General features: G+C 38.5%; 3 protein-coding genes across 3 annotated transcripts; 1 reads left to right on the top strand and 2 right to left on the bottom strand.

Moving 5' to 3' along the window:
* Positions 1-881: 881 nt before the first annotated feature.
* BATDEDRAFT_24359 (uncharacterized protein) lies at positions 882-4436 on the top strand (the record flags this gene model as incomplete). The annotated part of the gene is made up of 12 exons (XM_006678361.1): positions 882-916; positions 1050-1149; positions 1385-1477; positions 1588-1734; positions 1835-1901; positions 2408-2542; positions 2641-2678; positions 2780-2861; positions 2953-3150; positions 3242-3409; positions 3510-3535; positions 3603-4436. The coding sequence occupies 12 exons, from the start codon at positions 882-884 to the stop codon at positions 4434-4436; spliced, it is 1923 nt and encodes a 640-aa protein (XP_006678424.1).
* A 1384-nt stretch (positions 4437-5820) lies between these two features.
* BATDEDRAFT_11164 (uncharacterized protein) lies at positions 5821-7320 on the bottom strand (the record flags this gene model as incomplete). Its single annotated transcript, XM_006678291.1, has 1 exon — positions 5821-7320. The coding sequence occupies one exon, from the start codon at positions 7318-7320 to the stop codon at positions 5821-5823; it is 1500 nt and encodes a 499-aa protein (XP_006678354.1).
* A 1889-nt stretch (positions 7321-9209) lies between these two features.
* Positions 9210-10156, bottom strand: BATDEDRAFT_11296 (uncharacterized protein; the record flags this gene model as incomplete). The annotated part of the gene is made up of 6 exons (XM_006678306.1): positions 9210-9336; positions 9437-9555; positions 9629-9712; positions 9789-9866; positions 9938-9969; positions 10111-10156. Coding segments are annotated over 6 exons (486 nt in total), but the record flags the coding sequence as incomplete, so codon positions are not given.
* Positions 10157-13908: the final 3752 nt, after the last annotated feature.

Raw genomic sequence — 13908 nt, 5'->3', positions numbered from 1 at the left:
ATATCACCCGATACTTTTACAAGGTGTCATTAGTATCTGACAGAATATATCAACATACATGTTTTTTGTATATCCCATAATGACTGGCTCCAAATACTAGCAACTTTATGCTCACTGCTTCAAGAGCAACTTCAAGCGTTTGGAAGCATTTTAAAGACGCGAATATCCCGAGTTGATAAAGATCAGCATCAACTCGTTCATTGTCAAGTAATTGATACTGGAACAAAGTGCAGACCATCCATTTATATCAATTGCATTGTTTCTGGTTTGAATCCAATGTATCCTCGTGGCAAGTACTTACAAATTCAAGTCAATGCATTCAATCCCAAACTCGATCCTATGTAGTCAAACTTGATTGGATATAGACAAATTCAATCATTTAAAACTTGATTGGATACTCATACCACAGGTTTAATTTTGGATACAAGGTTTTTCTGATTTGATAATTCATACTACTCGCGTTCACTTTATTGTATTCACCACAGACTTGTATTCTCGAGTAACTGCACAACAAGTTACCCAACAGCCATTCCAGCCCTGTACCTTACACTATATATACTCATGTCGGATTTGGTATACATCAAGAATGTGTAAGTTGGTTGTAATTGGCTCGACACTAATTTGTAAGGCTACATTTTTGCAAGTCGTGTCATTAATCTAATCTTGACACAATGATACCAGCTACTCAGAACTCTAACACCGTTACTCTTGAAATACGATCTATGTAATGTATGGATTATAGTGGGTTTTTGGGTTGTGTTAGTATGTTGGTAGCGAGCATTGTTGGTCCAGGTAAAGTCTGTTGGAGTGTCTGGATATAAAAGTATCACATTACCGTTTATGCTTGACTAACCATATCAATCATCACAGCGTTGTATATCATGCCAAAACTTTTTCAAGCATATGGATGGATTTTGTAAGTTTCATGTTGAAAGTATTTCATCAAGTGCGGTTTGGTTTGCATTAAAGTAGACCAACAATATCATTTTGGAATTTCACAAATGGCTCAACGCATACAAAAACGGTTCGTGTACACGAATCATGTTCAGAACGTTGGCAGCTTTATTTTTCATAGCACTATTGGCGTATATCACTTCATTGTTTATGATTGAGGCAGCTTCAAAGTTTCCTGGAAATCAGCGCTTTCAGGTACGCTGATTTGTCATGGTTTAAAATGGACATTAATGTTTAGTGATTAAAATACCTAACTGGTGTCCAATGTATATCATCTACAGAGAAACATTGAATACACTGTTTTAGTGCATCAGGTATTATTTGGTGAATGACTGACATTGAGCAACTTTATTACAACCGTATTCACGAATACCAAATATCAACTGGGCAACTCAATCACGATCGACTATGCTAAAACCCAACATTTTAGTTTTATGGGAAAAAATGGTTTTATATTGCTGTATCAATTTTGTATGGATCTATTACATCATGCATTGTAATATCATTGGTGACTTCATCTCAGGTACATTTAATCGCAGTATCCAATGGTGTCGATTGCAAACCCCATTCATTTGGCTATTCAAACCAGATTCAAGATTCTGACTTGTTTAAACTGTCATCACATGCGTGCAGATACTGGATCGTTTATACGTTGATGTGCTTGGTGGAACGTGTGGAATTGGCATGTTTCCAAGCAGCAATCTATACTGCACGCATTCAACTAGTCCAACTCCATCTCCATTTGAATCAGACACGATGTTCATTACACTTGGTTCATTTGTAAGTTTACAGAATGTTTGATGTGAAATGGCAATCAATTGGTCACGATTGGAGATTGCTGCTTTGAAATAGTATGAACTGATATGCATGTGATATGTAGACGAATCTAGCACTTTTGGTTCCGTTTACTTATTTTGAACTTAATGTAATAGTACCAATGCAGCTAGGTATAGCATTATATTGATTTGCATGGCCAAGCTTGTATTTACAGCCATATTCACGCAAAATGGAACGCTTGTATTTATCTTGCAGCGATTGTTTCTACTACAATCAAACTATAGTCTTAAACAATCTCATTTGACATGGTCATGAAATGGGTGATTGTAAAATTCAGGCATTTCAATCCAGTGCTGGGTTTGGCTGCTGTCAATCAAACTTGTATTGGCTGTATCCTAAACTTTGGATACGTTTGCAGTTTAGAAATGCAACTGCTGTTTCCATTCCAACCGCTATTGAAACTGTAATGTAAATAACAACTCGGTTGTTTTACAAAAAATGAGCACAAAACCTGTCAGTTTTGTCAAGAAGTTTAAAAGACACGATGTTGTCTAGTAAATTTGGCGTGAATTACCATTTTATGAAGCTGGCAGTTTATGTATTTTGACACCTTTATTCAGTGCTCCATTTCGTATGAATACAATTGTAAATCTGACAACTGGTATTTTTCAAATAGTATCAGCTGCTGCGATTGGACTGTTTACATTGATTACAATATGCACATCGATTTCTTCGGGGATTAACACAAGCAGAACTTTTTTAAAAGTGCCAAATTTGTCCAACTTGTTTGGAACCATGTTTTTTAGTTTTGGTAAGACTCATAACAATATTAATGATAAATGATACCTTGTCTTGCTGAAACTAATTTACACTCATTATCATCAATGTTTATCAATGCTTTCAATATAGCATTTTCCAAAGAGATTTTAACTTTGGTGAACATTGCAGTATGTTGATCGTGTTTGAAAATTTTCAATATTTGATATTGCTGGTTTTGTGGTTACTGATAATCAATGTTTTGTCTAATATCATCCATTGATCTTTGTAGCATCCAAAAGTTGATTTGAAAAAATGCGTTGGATTATCAACATGCATAGCATGCAGTATATATGTATTGATTGGTGTATTTGGTATGTAGGCAGTGATCAAAATATTGAATTGTAAAATACCAAACAATTGCTTTGACTAATGTGTTTACAATGTGGGTATTTGGTTAAATAGGTGCGCTTGGGTTTGATCTGGATTCAAGCAATACCATTGTTGCGGCAATGTATAGTAGCCAACACGATAATTTAATCGGCATAATTGTGTTGGAAATCATGCTTGTTTTGATACCACTCTGCACCTGTATAGCTTCAATTTTAGTCAACATGTCCATAATTCAATTAAACCTTGTTACTGGGCAAATTTGCTCCAAACGTAAGTGATTCTGTCATTGGACTACAGTCTTGAAATTGATTTTACGCTAAACTATCAATCGAATGTAATCATGTTCAATATTAAACACTAGCATGGGCTCGGTTTTGGGGTGTCATTGTGCCATTGTGTATTGCTGTTCCGCTGCAGTCAGGCATTGGAGTTGCTCATTTTCGATTTTGGACAAACTTGACGTTTCAGGCATTGTGCAATTATATTGTACCATTTCTAATCATGATGATGCTTTCAAAGCGCAGTCTAGGTAGTATTCAAGCACAAATTGTATTGCAGTATGAGCGAGTTGGTGTCAGTCGTATTTGGTCAACAATGCTAATCTATTGGCTTGTGATATATGGTACTAGTTATGAATCAGTCGATCATGGACGATGTGAGTAGTTGCAACATACACGATATATTTGCAGTCATGAGCTAACTATTACACAAAACACTCTTAGATTGAGTTTTTGGACATTACAGCTGGAATCAAAAAAATGTACCGTGATGATGAGGATGATTTTGATTACATTTATCATCTCCCATATGCAGATCTTGATCGGATAGTCATTCGCGATCCATTCAAACCATCTCACCCTGTTCATTCTAAAACAAAATCAATTGGCAACTTATCCCTTACATCTCGCCATTCCATCAAAGCAATTCGTAGCACGCTAGATGTGAATGTTGGGAAACTGTCTGCATCGTATCGTGCAGCTATTGCTTCCCATAGCTCATTGAACCAATCCAAGTCCAGTTTATCCGATTTGACAACTGGTCAAACAAGCAGCTCAAACATGGTTTCAGATGTGGTGGATATCAATCTAAAAGGAACTTTAAGCATGATGAATAGCACTCTGGGATTGACGATGGATATGAGCCGATCGAGTTTGAAGAAATCGCATTTGACTGCTGGTGGATTGCTGAATCCAAATCAAAATGCACATATAATCAGATCAAAACGAGTCAGTGTAAGCAGCAACGAAACGAGTAGTCGCCAAAGTAAGATTGGTGGTAATATGGCAAATATTGACAATGGCAATTCCGAGTATCTTGGTGGTCTGCAGTATGGCAATGGTGAATTGATGGATATTTTTGAGGATGAATACAGTCGGGATGAAGCGATTCAAATGGATACTTTAGCCATGGTTAAGCCATTCAAAGCAATGCCTAGATGGTTGACTAACATCATGCGACCACAATGGATTGCTGGATTAGGCGCTTGTTTGGTGTTTGGGCTTACTGTTCATTCGTTGATTACAGCAGCAATATATCAACAGACACATTCGGTATAGGTTTAACTGCAGTCTTGGAATACACGAGTTTATTATAATTAAACCTAATTTGCAATGTTAGTTTTCAAGACTCGATGAGTTTTATTGATTTGACTCGAGTTTCCGAGTAAGATTGGTGAGCTACGTGAAGTTGACATTTGGATGCGATTTAAACTCGACAGTTATGCATCAGCAACTATATGCCATTAGTGGTGTGTTATTGATGATATTACTGTTTGTATCGCCAAATCAAATCCATTTTTCGCTTTAGTTGATGAAGATGTGTTGAAACTGGCATGCATATGCCTTGCATGGTTAACTGGATCAAAGTGCATCGAATGTGATTCAATTGCAATGTGTGTTGAATTATAATCGATACGGCTGTCATCTCAACCCAACAGAAATCCAATGAGCAGCAGCATGTCCATTAAACCTAGTTTCAATTGAGCCAACAAGTCATAATCACTTTACTAGCATCCAAAGTTAAAAGTTACTCGATCCATATTTTCACAGGACACGAGTTATTTTGCAGATTGCAGAGCGACTTGGAACACTTGGTAATTGCAATGAATTCTACAGAAACCATGTCAATCCAATTTGATACACAAGAGTTTACCGAGATTTATACCAGAGTTCAAAAACAAGGTCTGATTTGTCATTTTGTAAATCAGACTGTCAACGTTCTTGGTATCAAAGTCGGCGCTATTTATTGCCAGCTCTGAGCGGCGATATGAGTATTATGCCACTATACAACAATCGAGTTAGTGCATTGGGTACAGCTGATATAAACAAGATTGATTGAATGATTACAACATGGAGTATATTTTGCCTAGTCAACTCGATTTGAATCAGTCGTGTATACTATGATTGTTGACGACCATAAAGATTCAAGTCGAGATTTGATCCAAAACATCCAAAACGAGATCAGATTGTTAATTTAGCAAAAACTACAGCACTCAGTATTCCCGTGTGGTCCCCCACCACAGTACTGACTGAGCCATCACAAGCTTGACTTCGGAGATCGAACGGGATCCGGTATTTTCTTGTGTGTATGGCCGTAGATGTTGATTGAAACCAATTATACGGTAATATTCGTTAGGTGTGTTTGTCAAATACATTGTGGTTTGGTGTCAGCACTTGTAAATCAATACTGCATGACAGTCTTTTCAGGTCAACTCAAGACCATTTAAAACCATCTTTGGTTTATAATCCCTTCAAGAAAAATACCAATTATTATAATTAATTCTAGTTTATATATTTTGTGATAAACGGATGCAAAATAACTTGTGCAAGCATGCTACTTGCATGATTATACCACAATATCAGTCTAAATGACAAGTTAAATGGGTTTACAAGATATGATTTATTTGTTGTTACATTCAATTGTTGGTTTACTATTCGAGGTTTATCCTTGCATCATCTTTGAAGAAATATCTTCAATCGCTTTGGCAACTCGTGCACCATAATCTTTATCGGCTTGACTAAAGTTATGCACCATGCGCTCTTGAATGTCTTTGTTGCATACTGCAAGTGCTTTGCCAAGATTCATAATAAGCTCATCTCGTTCCCAATCTTCGAAACTCCTGTAAGTCTCGCCAGCTTGAGCAAACGGATTCGTACGATTAATAGGTGCGCGTCCAATCTTGGTTCCATCGGGTAAAACAGGCTCATGCACAGGTCCTGGATATACATTTGGCTGCTGCACAAGACCGTTGCGACTGGATGGCTCGTAGTTAATATGAGGATTCTCGCCTGCATCTGTACCGTCCACAAAGTATGTCATTGTACCGTCACGCTGATTGGTTGCCACCTTGTTCAAAGGTTTGTTGATTGGCAACTGTAAATAATTGACACCAAGACGATATCGTTGTGCATCACCATAACTGAACGTGCGACCTTGCAACATCTTGTCGTCCGAGAAATCCAATCCGTCAACCAAAACTCCTGTTCCAAATGCCGCCTGCTCTACCTCGGCATAGTAATTGACTGGGTTACGATCAAGAACCATACGTCCAACTGGAAGCATTGGCGCAATCGACTCTGGCCACAGTTTGGTATCGTCAAGAGGATCAAAATCCAATTCACTGTGCTCGTCATCTGTCAACAGTTGTACATTCAACTCCCATTCTGGATACTCGCCTCGCTTGATTGACCGATACAGATCATCTGTAGCATGGTTGAAGTCGTTGGATTGAACTGCATCAGCCTCGCTTTGCTTGAGGTTTTTGGTGCCTTGTTTGGAGATCCAGTGATATTTGACAAGGTGTGCCAAGCCTTCCTTGTTGACCCACTTGTATGTGTTGACACCACTGCCGTGCATGTGGCGATAGTCGGCAGGAATACCCCATGGCGAATTCAAAAATGTCAGCATATGAGTTGACTCGGGAGTTTGACTCATAAAGTCGAATACACGGTTTGGATCTTGAATGTTTGTGACTGGATCGGGTTTCAAACTGTGAACCATGTCGGGAAACTTGATGGAATCACGAATAAAAAACACCTTGAGATTGAGACCAACAAGATCCCAGTTACCGTCTTCGGTATAGAACTTGACTGCGAATCCACGGGGATCACGCAAGGTTTCGGGTGAAGTACCACCATGAATAACAGTAGAAAACCGTGTAAACACAGGTGTGCGCTTGCCTTTAGTGTCAAACAGCTTTGCTCTGGTGTACTTGCCAATCGTCTCGTTTCCAGCGCTTCCGTAGGCTTCAAAATATCCATGGGCACCGGCACCACGTCCATGCACAACTCGTTCTGGAATACGTTCACGAACAAAATGGGACATTTTCTCCTGAAAATGATAATCTTGCAGCATCAGAGGACCTCGACTTCCAGCAGATTTCGAGTTTTGATTGTCTGGAACTGCATGTCCTTGACGAGTAGTCAAACCAATGATGCCCATAGAAGAGTCATCCGTTTTACCGTTTATATCAAGAGATTTAATCATTGAAGATGGTGTAGTAGCTCCAGCAGGTGCTGGAGCAGCCGTACCCATACCCTGGTGTGGATTCGAACATGCCATTACCGCATAGGGACATATCATTGTGGCTTTGAGTAGATTTTAATCGGTAGTATTTGGAGATGGTCGACTTGGTCATGAAATGACTATTTATAAAAGTAATTTTGTCAATGTGTTTATTGTTTATGCGGATCAATTTCACACATGTAAGCAAGCGGAGTAAAATGATTACAACGGCACCTTGATAGACTAGTCAATTATTCCGGTTTGTTCAAAGCATGGCTTGATTTGTTGCATTTTTCTGCCCTATTGTCAGTCATGGTAGAGTTCAAAATAAACATCAATCCTTTGAATAACAAGTGACCACAGCTTAGCACGCTCTAATGCGATATTGAGGGCTAATGAAATAGTCTACATATGACTTTGAAGCATTTCTTGCCAACTACTCAGCAGAAACGCTGCTTGTTAATTAGGGCTGATGCATTCAGAATTTGCATAGCAATAAAAGCTTGCTGATTTTACTGCCAATCAAGATATGCTGATGGTAGTTTATCCATTGCTGCTTGCAAATACTCCACTCCAAGCATTGCTGAACTCAATGTCTGTACCCCACACTGTATAACTTGTTGGAAACGAGATTTGGTGTATTATGGTCAGGGCATACACGGAGTATCATCCCAACATACAAAATGTTATATTCCTTGTTTATGCGGTTAAATATTGGCATGTTTATGGCTAATGGGGTTTAAAAAACCAGACAACTGTTTATGAGTCAGTCTTGTATAAGCAGACACTGACTTTAGAAATGCAGCACTGTTGCACATCAATTCGCAAAAGTACTAGTCAATGCCGTTGATATGGCTTTTATCCACCTTTGTTTTCAGATGAATAGAATGCTTGATTGTATATCCAGTGTCATTCCAACACTCGGAAAGACTAAAAACATGATATAAAAGTAGAGACTAGCATTTAGCTTGACACGAATTGAATGTTTAGTCGATCATTGTAGAGCTTAAACTAGTGTTCAATCAAGTAGATTGGCGTTTGTATTTCAGATCTGTCCATGACAATAGCATTGGTTTATTAGCGTACATTGTGGTTTGGTTGTGACTGATCCAAAGACGGCAACAATTAGATTTTTCCATTGGTCGATTAAATACTCGTTGATGTGTCTAATCATTACATTGTATTCATATGAATAAATTGTGCTGTATCCAATGTAATGAAATAAGATGAACCTGAATCAATATCTGCCATTTGCTAACATTGACCAGTTCACTGACTTGTGGTGTCATCACGGCTGGTGACAAAAGATGAGAATGGAGTGATGAATGAAAAATACCAGCAATTATCAGTATGTATCATTTGAGGCGGTACTTGCATAAATCTATTACTCAAACTATAACTTATGGACTCGAATACAAATCTGTATGGTGTCATAGATATACTGTCGAGTATCAATAATGAATGCTTGTACTTTTATCTATGACTCGTCACCAAAAGCACGAAATGAATAGGCTTTGTACTGATATACCTTTAAACGTGGTTCATTTCACATGGATATGGCTGTAATACATTTGAACGTGTCTTGCATTTATCTTGGAGTGATTTTGCTTCGGAATAATCAATAGTTGGATACTCATTACGCTTTTCTACTAGATATTGCTGTGTTGAACGGTTGATATATCATGTTAATCTGTAGTTTTTCCAAGGAGTTTAAAAGCACCTGTCCATTAAATTTGGTGATCATCGTTTTATGGGACTGTCTGTTTATTATGTATTTTGGCATCCACATTAATATTTCATTGACGTAAATACGGCTGTAATTGAAATCAGTGCTCAGCGATTGGATTGGCATGGATTGTGACCGAGTTAATCTTTATATCCTGATTTGGTCGGTGATTTCCATCAACAGGAACAGATTCCAGAGAGTCCAATGTATCCAATCCATCAATGATTCTAAAAGAAATAAAAATCAGTATATATAGTAAGCACAATGTTGATCACGTATGACTTGATTTGGAATCAAACTAGACAGTTTTAATTGCGAGCGACTTACTTTCCAAACACAGTGTATTTTGAATCCAAGTGTGACTGTTTTGAGTATGTGATGAAAAACTGAGATCCATTTGCATCTGCTCCTTTGCTCGCCATGGACACGATACCGCGAGTGTTGTGCTAATACAGAATCAAGCAGGTTAATTCATCAGAACCCAATGCATGGGTTCTAGAGTATGTAGCAAAGTCTTACTCGAAGAGTTGATTTTATTTCATCTGCAAACTTTCCGCCCCAAATTGAAGTACCTCCTTTTCCAGTATTTGTGGGATCACCAGTCTAACATCTCAGATATTACCAAACAAGAAGTCAGTTGATCATTCAAGCCAGTTTAAATGCAATTTCATGCAATTACCTGAACCATGAATCCTTTAATGTTACGATGAAAAACACATCCATTATAGTATCCACTTGCACACAAGGCCAGAAAATTCTAATTCAAGTAGGATGAAAACAATTAACTTTGAATATCGCCTGTTAATGTATACAATGAAATGAGAGTACTTCGGCAGCCTTGGGTGTAGCTTCGCAAAAAACTAGATTGGATTTCAAAGAGGGGATTATTTGCATATTTAGAAACCACACTATTATCGATATCTACAACTACACTCCTGCACTCATTCATAGCAATATGCAATGCTACTCTTATAGACTATGTATTTGACAAATGCATGTACCTTCTATCTTGAGGTCCCCAAGATCAGTGTGCAGTGTGACAGACTGGTGCAGAGATCAAGTGCAATGTGTTAGTTGGGATTAGACGATTTATAAAAGATTCGCTGTGTATGCACAAGTAAATTAATATGCGATACACCAGATATGAATTGTCCCCATAAATCAACTATAATCCATTTGCTTTAATCTACCATTTTGGTTTGACGAGTTTGTATCAGAAATTCTGCAATCCTCAATGTTGAGTTTACTATCACGTGACACAACTCACATTTGCATCAAAATTTAATCGAAAAACAAGGTATTTGTATATAGTTCATTCTGTGTATTGAGTAAATTGTATTTGAAAACCAAAAAGTTTTGAATAAAATTAAGCATTGTCTAAAAAACTGACTCATACATACATAGCTATAGCAAACGAGATCTCACCAGAAGTTTAATAAGGGTATGCTAAACACATTAAATCAAGAGTATGAATTTTAGCGCATTTTTTAAATAGAATGCTCAAAGATACATCTTACCTGCACGTCGTCGAGATCCACCAACAGTTCGTAGTTCTCGTCGAATTCGTCTATAAATACAAAATAGTATAAGCATCTGTTGTGCATGATGATCCAAGTAACAACTAACCTTAAACCACGACCTCCTTTTAAATCGGCGTCTTCATCATCTGTGCGATTCTGGTACGCATCAATGCTTGGACTCCATCCCCGTGCCTCTTCCTCGGCACGAAACGGTTTTTCAATAGCAAATGAAGGATCAAGCACTCCACTGCGTTTGTACCGGAATATTTGTTCTCGGATACTAACGCACGGATAAAAATAAACTTTAATACCATTCGTAAGCTCAATAAACATGAACAAGCAGCCTTACCTAAATGCAATCATTTGAGCAAATTCACCACCAAGTCGCAAATCCTGCACCATGATTTGGGCAAATCTTTCTGGTGACATACTCGACGCCAAATCCCATTCAAACCGATCTCGTAGTTGCATTTTTCCTACCTTTAGATTCAACTAAATATAGAAAATTCAAAACAAAACAAAATGTACCAAATACAAATATTGCATGAGAACATGCCATCAAAATAAACTTGAATATCAATCAGACATCTACACACTTTTATGGGAACGCGAGAATCTTCAGGAATCACATCATCTGTCGATTCCATGATCTTGCGGTGATCTTCCAACTGTGCATTGATTCGACCAGCAATCAATGAACCAAATGCTGCTATATTAAGATCAAGATCTAAACACATGTATTCAGCAAACTTTTCAGGAGTCATTGCCGTTTCTATAAATCAACCAAAACATGGCGTTAAAATCAACTCTTGAAAAATACATGCCAAGTCAAGTATGTCGTATCAATTCTATACCATTCAAATTCCACGTGAACGCATCGCAAACACGATATCCATCTACTTCAAAATCAACCTTGATTGGAACAAGCAGTTCTGATGTTGAACAAAACGGCTCCAATTTATACCAGTTACTAATCAGAGTACAGTCCAAAACATGTTAGTTACAATTATGTTGTCAAGCTTGACAAGACATCCCATTTCAGACCATGCATCAGAATAAACATGATAAATTTACAGTTTCGTATAGTCATGATTCGTTTGACGCAGCTTACGACGATGCTGTAGATTTTTGAGTGAATCTGCAGGTGACACAGCAGAAACAGATGTTGGAATGGTAGACTTTCCAACAAATCGTTTATCGTTGGTTTTGCTATTTCGCCTCCGATTATATCCCTCATCGCCATCATTATCTTCATCGTCTTCTTCTTCGTCAGTAGATGCCTCGGCCCATATACTTTTTTTTCTTTTTGTTTCAGTAATGATATGTATTAGTCCGGTTTCCCCAGTCTTTAGTCGCGGCATGTAAGTATTTACTGAGGGTAAAAGTGGGGGAAGATCAGATTGTTGATTCCTTTTCTGAGATTGTGCAGCCTGTTGAATTAGCAAAGCTTGCTGCCTTTTTTGCTGAAGCTGTACAAGTTGCTGATTATGTTGCTGTTTAGCAATAGCTTGTTGTATCATGGACTGTTGTTGCTGTTCAGTGATTTGCATACGATTTCGTTGTTGAATCAGTCGCTGTTCAGCAATGTATCGATGCTGAGCTCTTACAGAGGAGGGTTTAGCTGGCTTGGATATACTAGTGCTTGTTCGCCTGGCTTCTAACTGCTGCTGATTGAATGCGCCGAGTACATTAGGATCTTGCTGATGCAATAATGTATTTGAATTAACCGCAGAGGAAGAATCCGAAACTGACGTAGAAGCCGACGCGGAAAATGGTGTAGATATGTTAGTTGTAGAAGTCAACGAACCGGCATGTGTAGCATTGTTTGACTGCTGCAACTGTAGACGTTGCGATTGTAATAGTGGTGTACTTGATACTGCCTGGATCTGCTGTTGAAGTTGCTGTGATGTTTGAAACTGAGACTGTTGTTGGAGTTGCATACGTTGAAATTGTTGAAATTGCTGCATTTGCTGTAAACGCTGCTGATACTGAAGCATGGCAACTGCGTTGGATTGAGCAGTAGTTCCAGTAGATACGATAGACTGACCAGATACATGAGATGAATTTACCCCTGAATTAGAGGCAATCGCAGATTCATTTTCACTTTTTACAGTAAATAAAGGAGCAGCAAGATTATCGACCAATCCAGCACTACTAGAAGGAGAATTAGCGAATTTGGAATCAAATGACCCCAACGTAGGAGTAGAAGCCATGATGGCAGCAGAGGAATGTGATGGAGCAGAAGTAGACGCAGTCATCATATTCAAAGCAATGGAGGTAGTTTGTTCAGGCGAGATCAAGGCCGATGCGTAATTAGGAGTATTTGATGGCAGAGTGGTTGCGTTGACAATACCATTATTATGATGGTTTCCAGATGTCATTACAGCCGCTTGTTGCAATTTCCAAGCTTGCATCTGCTGCAACTGTTGGAGTTGCTGCTGTTGCAGCATTGGAGCAGATTGGAGTGATTGATTTGCTACAGATTGGATTAAAGACATATTAGATCCAGACAAGTTGGACATTGATGGTGCAGAGGATTGGTTTGCCAAAGCATTCAATTGAGAAGATGAGATCACGGATGCCATTGGCATATTATTCTGAAACTGGAGTTGTTGCAGCTGTTTCTGGTGTTGAAGCTGTTGCCGTAACTGCTGCTGCTTGAAATCCGAATTATTTGCCGAAATCGGAGTCTGTGAAAATGAACCAGGACTAGTAAGGCCCAATCGCTGTTGCATCTGCTGAAGCTGCTGTTGCTGCTGAAAAAGCAGTTGCATTTGAAGTTGCTGTTGATTCAATTGGTTAGTATTGATATGACTGAGAGTCGTGGCAGGAGTAGAAAAGGACTGGCCAAAGCCTGCATGAGGATTTGAATTTGTGTTATTGCTGGCGACGCTTAATGAATTAGTAAAAGCAGTCGAGGATTGCACAGGAACAGACATGGAAGTCCTGTTAACAAAGCCTTGATGAATACGATTAGAGTTTCCATTTGACATTGATGTAGGAAGAGCAGATGGAGAGTTCATAGTGCCAGCAGTGGATGGATTTGAAGAAACTGGAAGAGAATGAGTGTAGCTGTTATTGATGGTTGTATTGGAAAGTCCAGTAGTAGATGTATTTGATGGGTTAATAGGATTAAATCCCAATCCAGTAGTAGATGTATCCAATGTGTTGATAGGATTGAATCCCAATCCAGTAGTAGATGTATTTGATGGGTTAATAGGATTGAATCCCAATCCAGTAGGAATAAATGAAGTGTTGGATTGAGTCCTGGACACCTGC

Source organism: Batrachochytrium dendrobatidis (assembly GCF_000203795.2).
Source record: "Batrachochytrium dendrobatidis JAM81 unplaced genomic scaffold BATDEscaffold_5, whole genome shotgun sequence".
In the NCBI taxonomy this organism is placed as follows: domain Eukaryota; kingdom Fungi; phylum Chytridiomycota; class Chytridiomycetes; order Rhizophydiales; genus Batrachochytrium; species Batrachochytrium dendrobatidis.
Note: the sequence above shows the minus strand (reverse complement) of the source record. Positions and strands in the feature narration are given on the sequence as shown.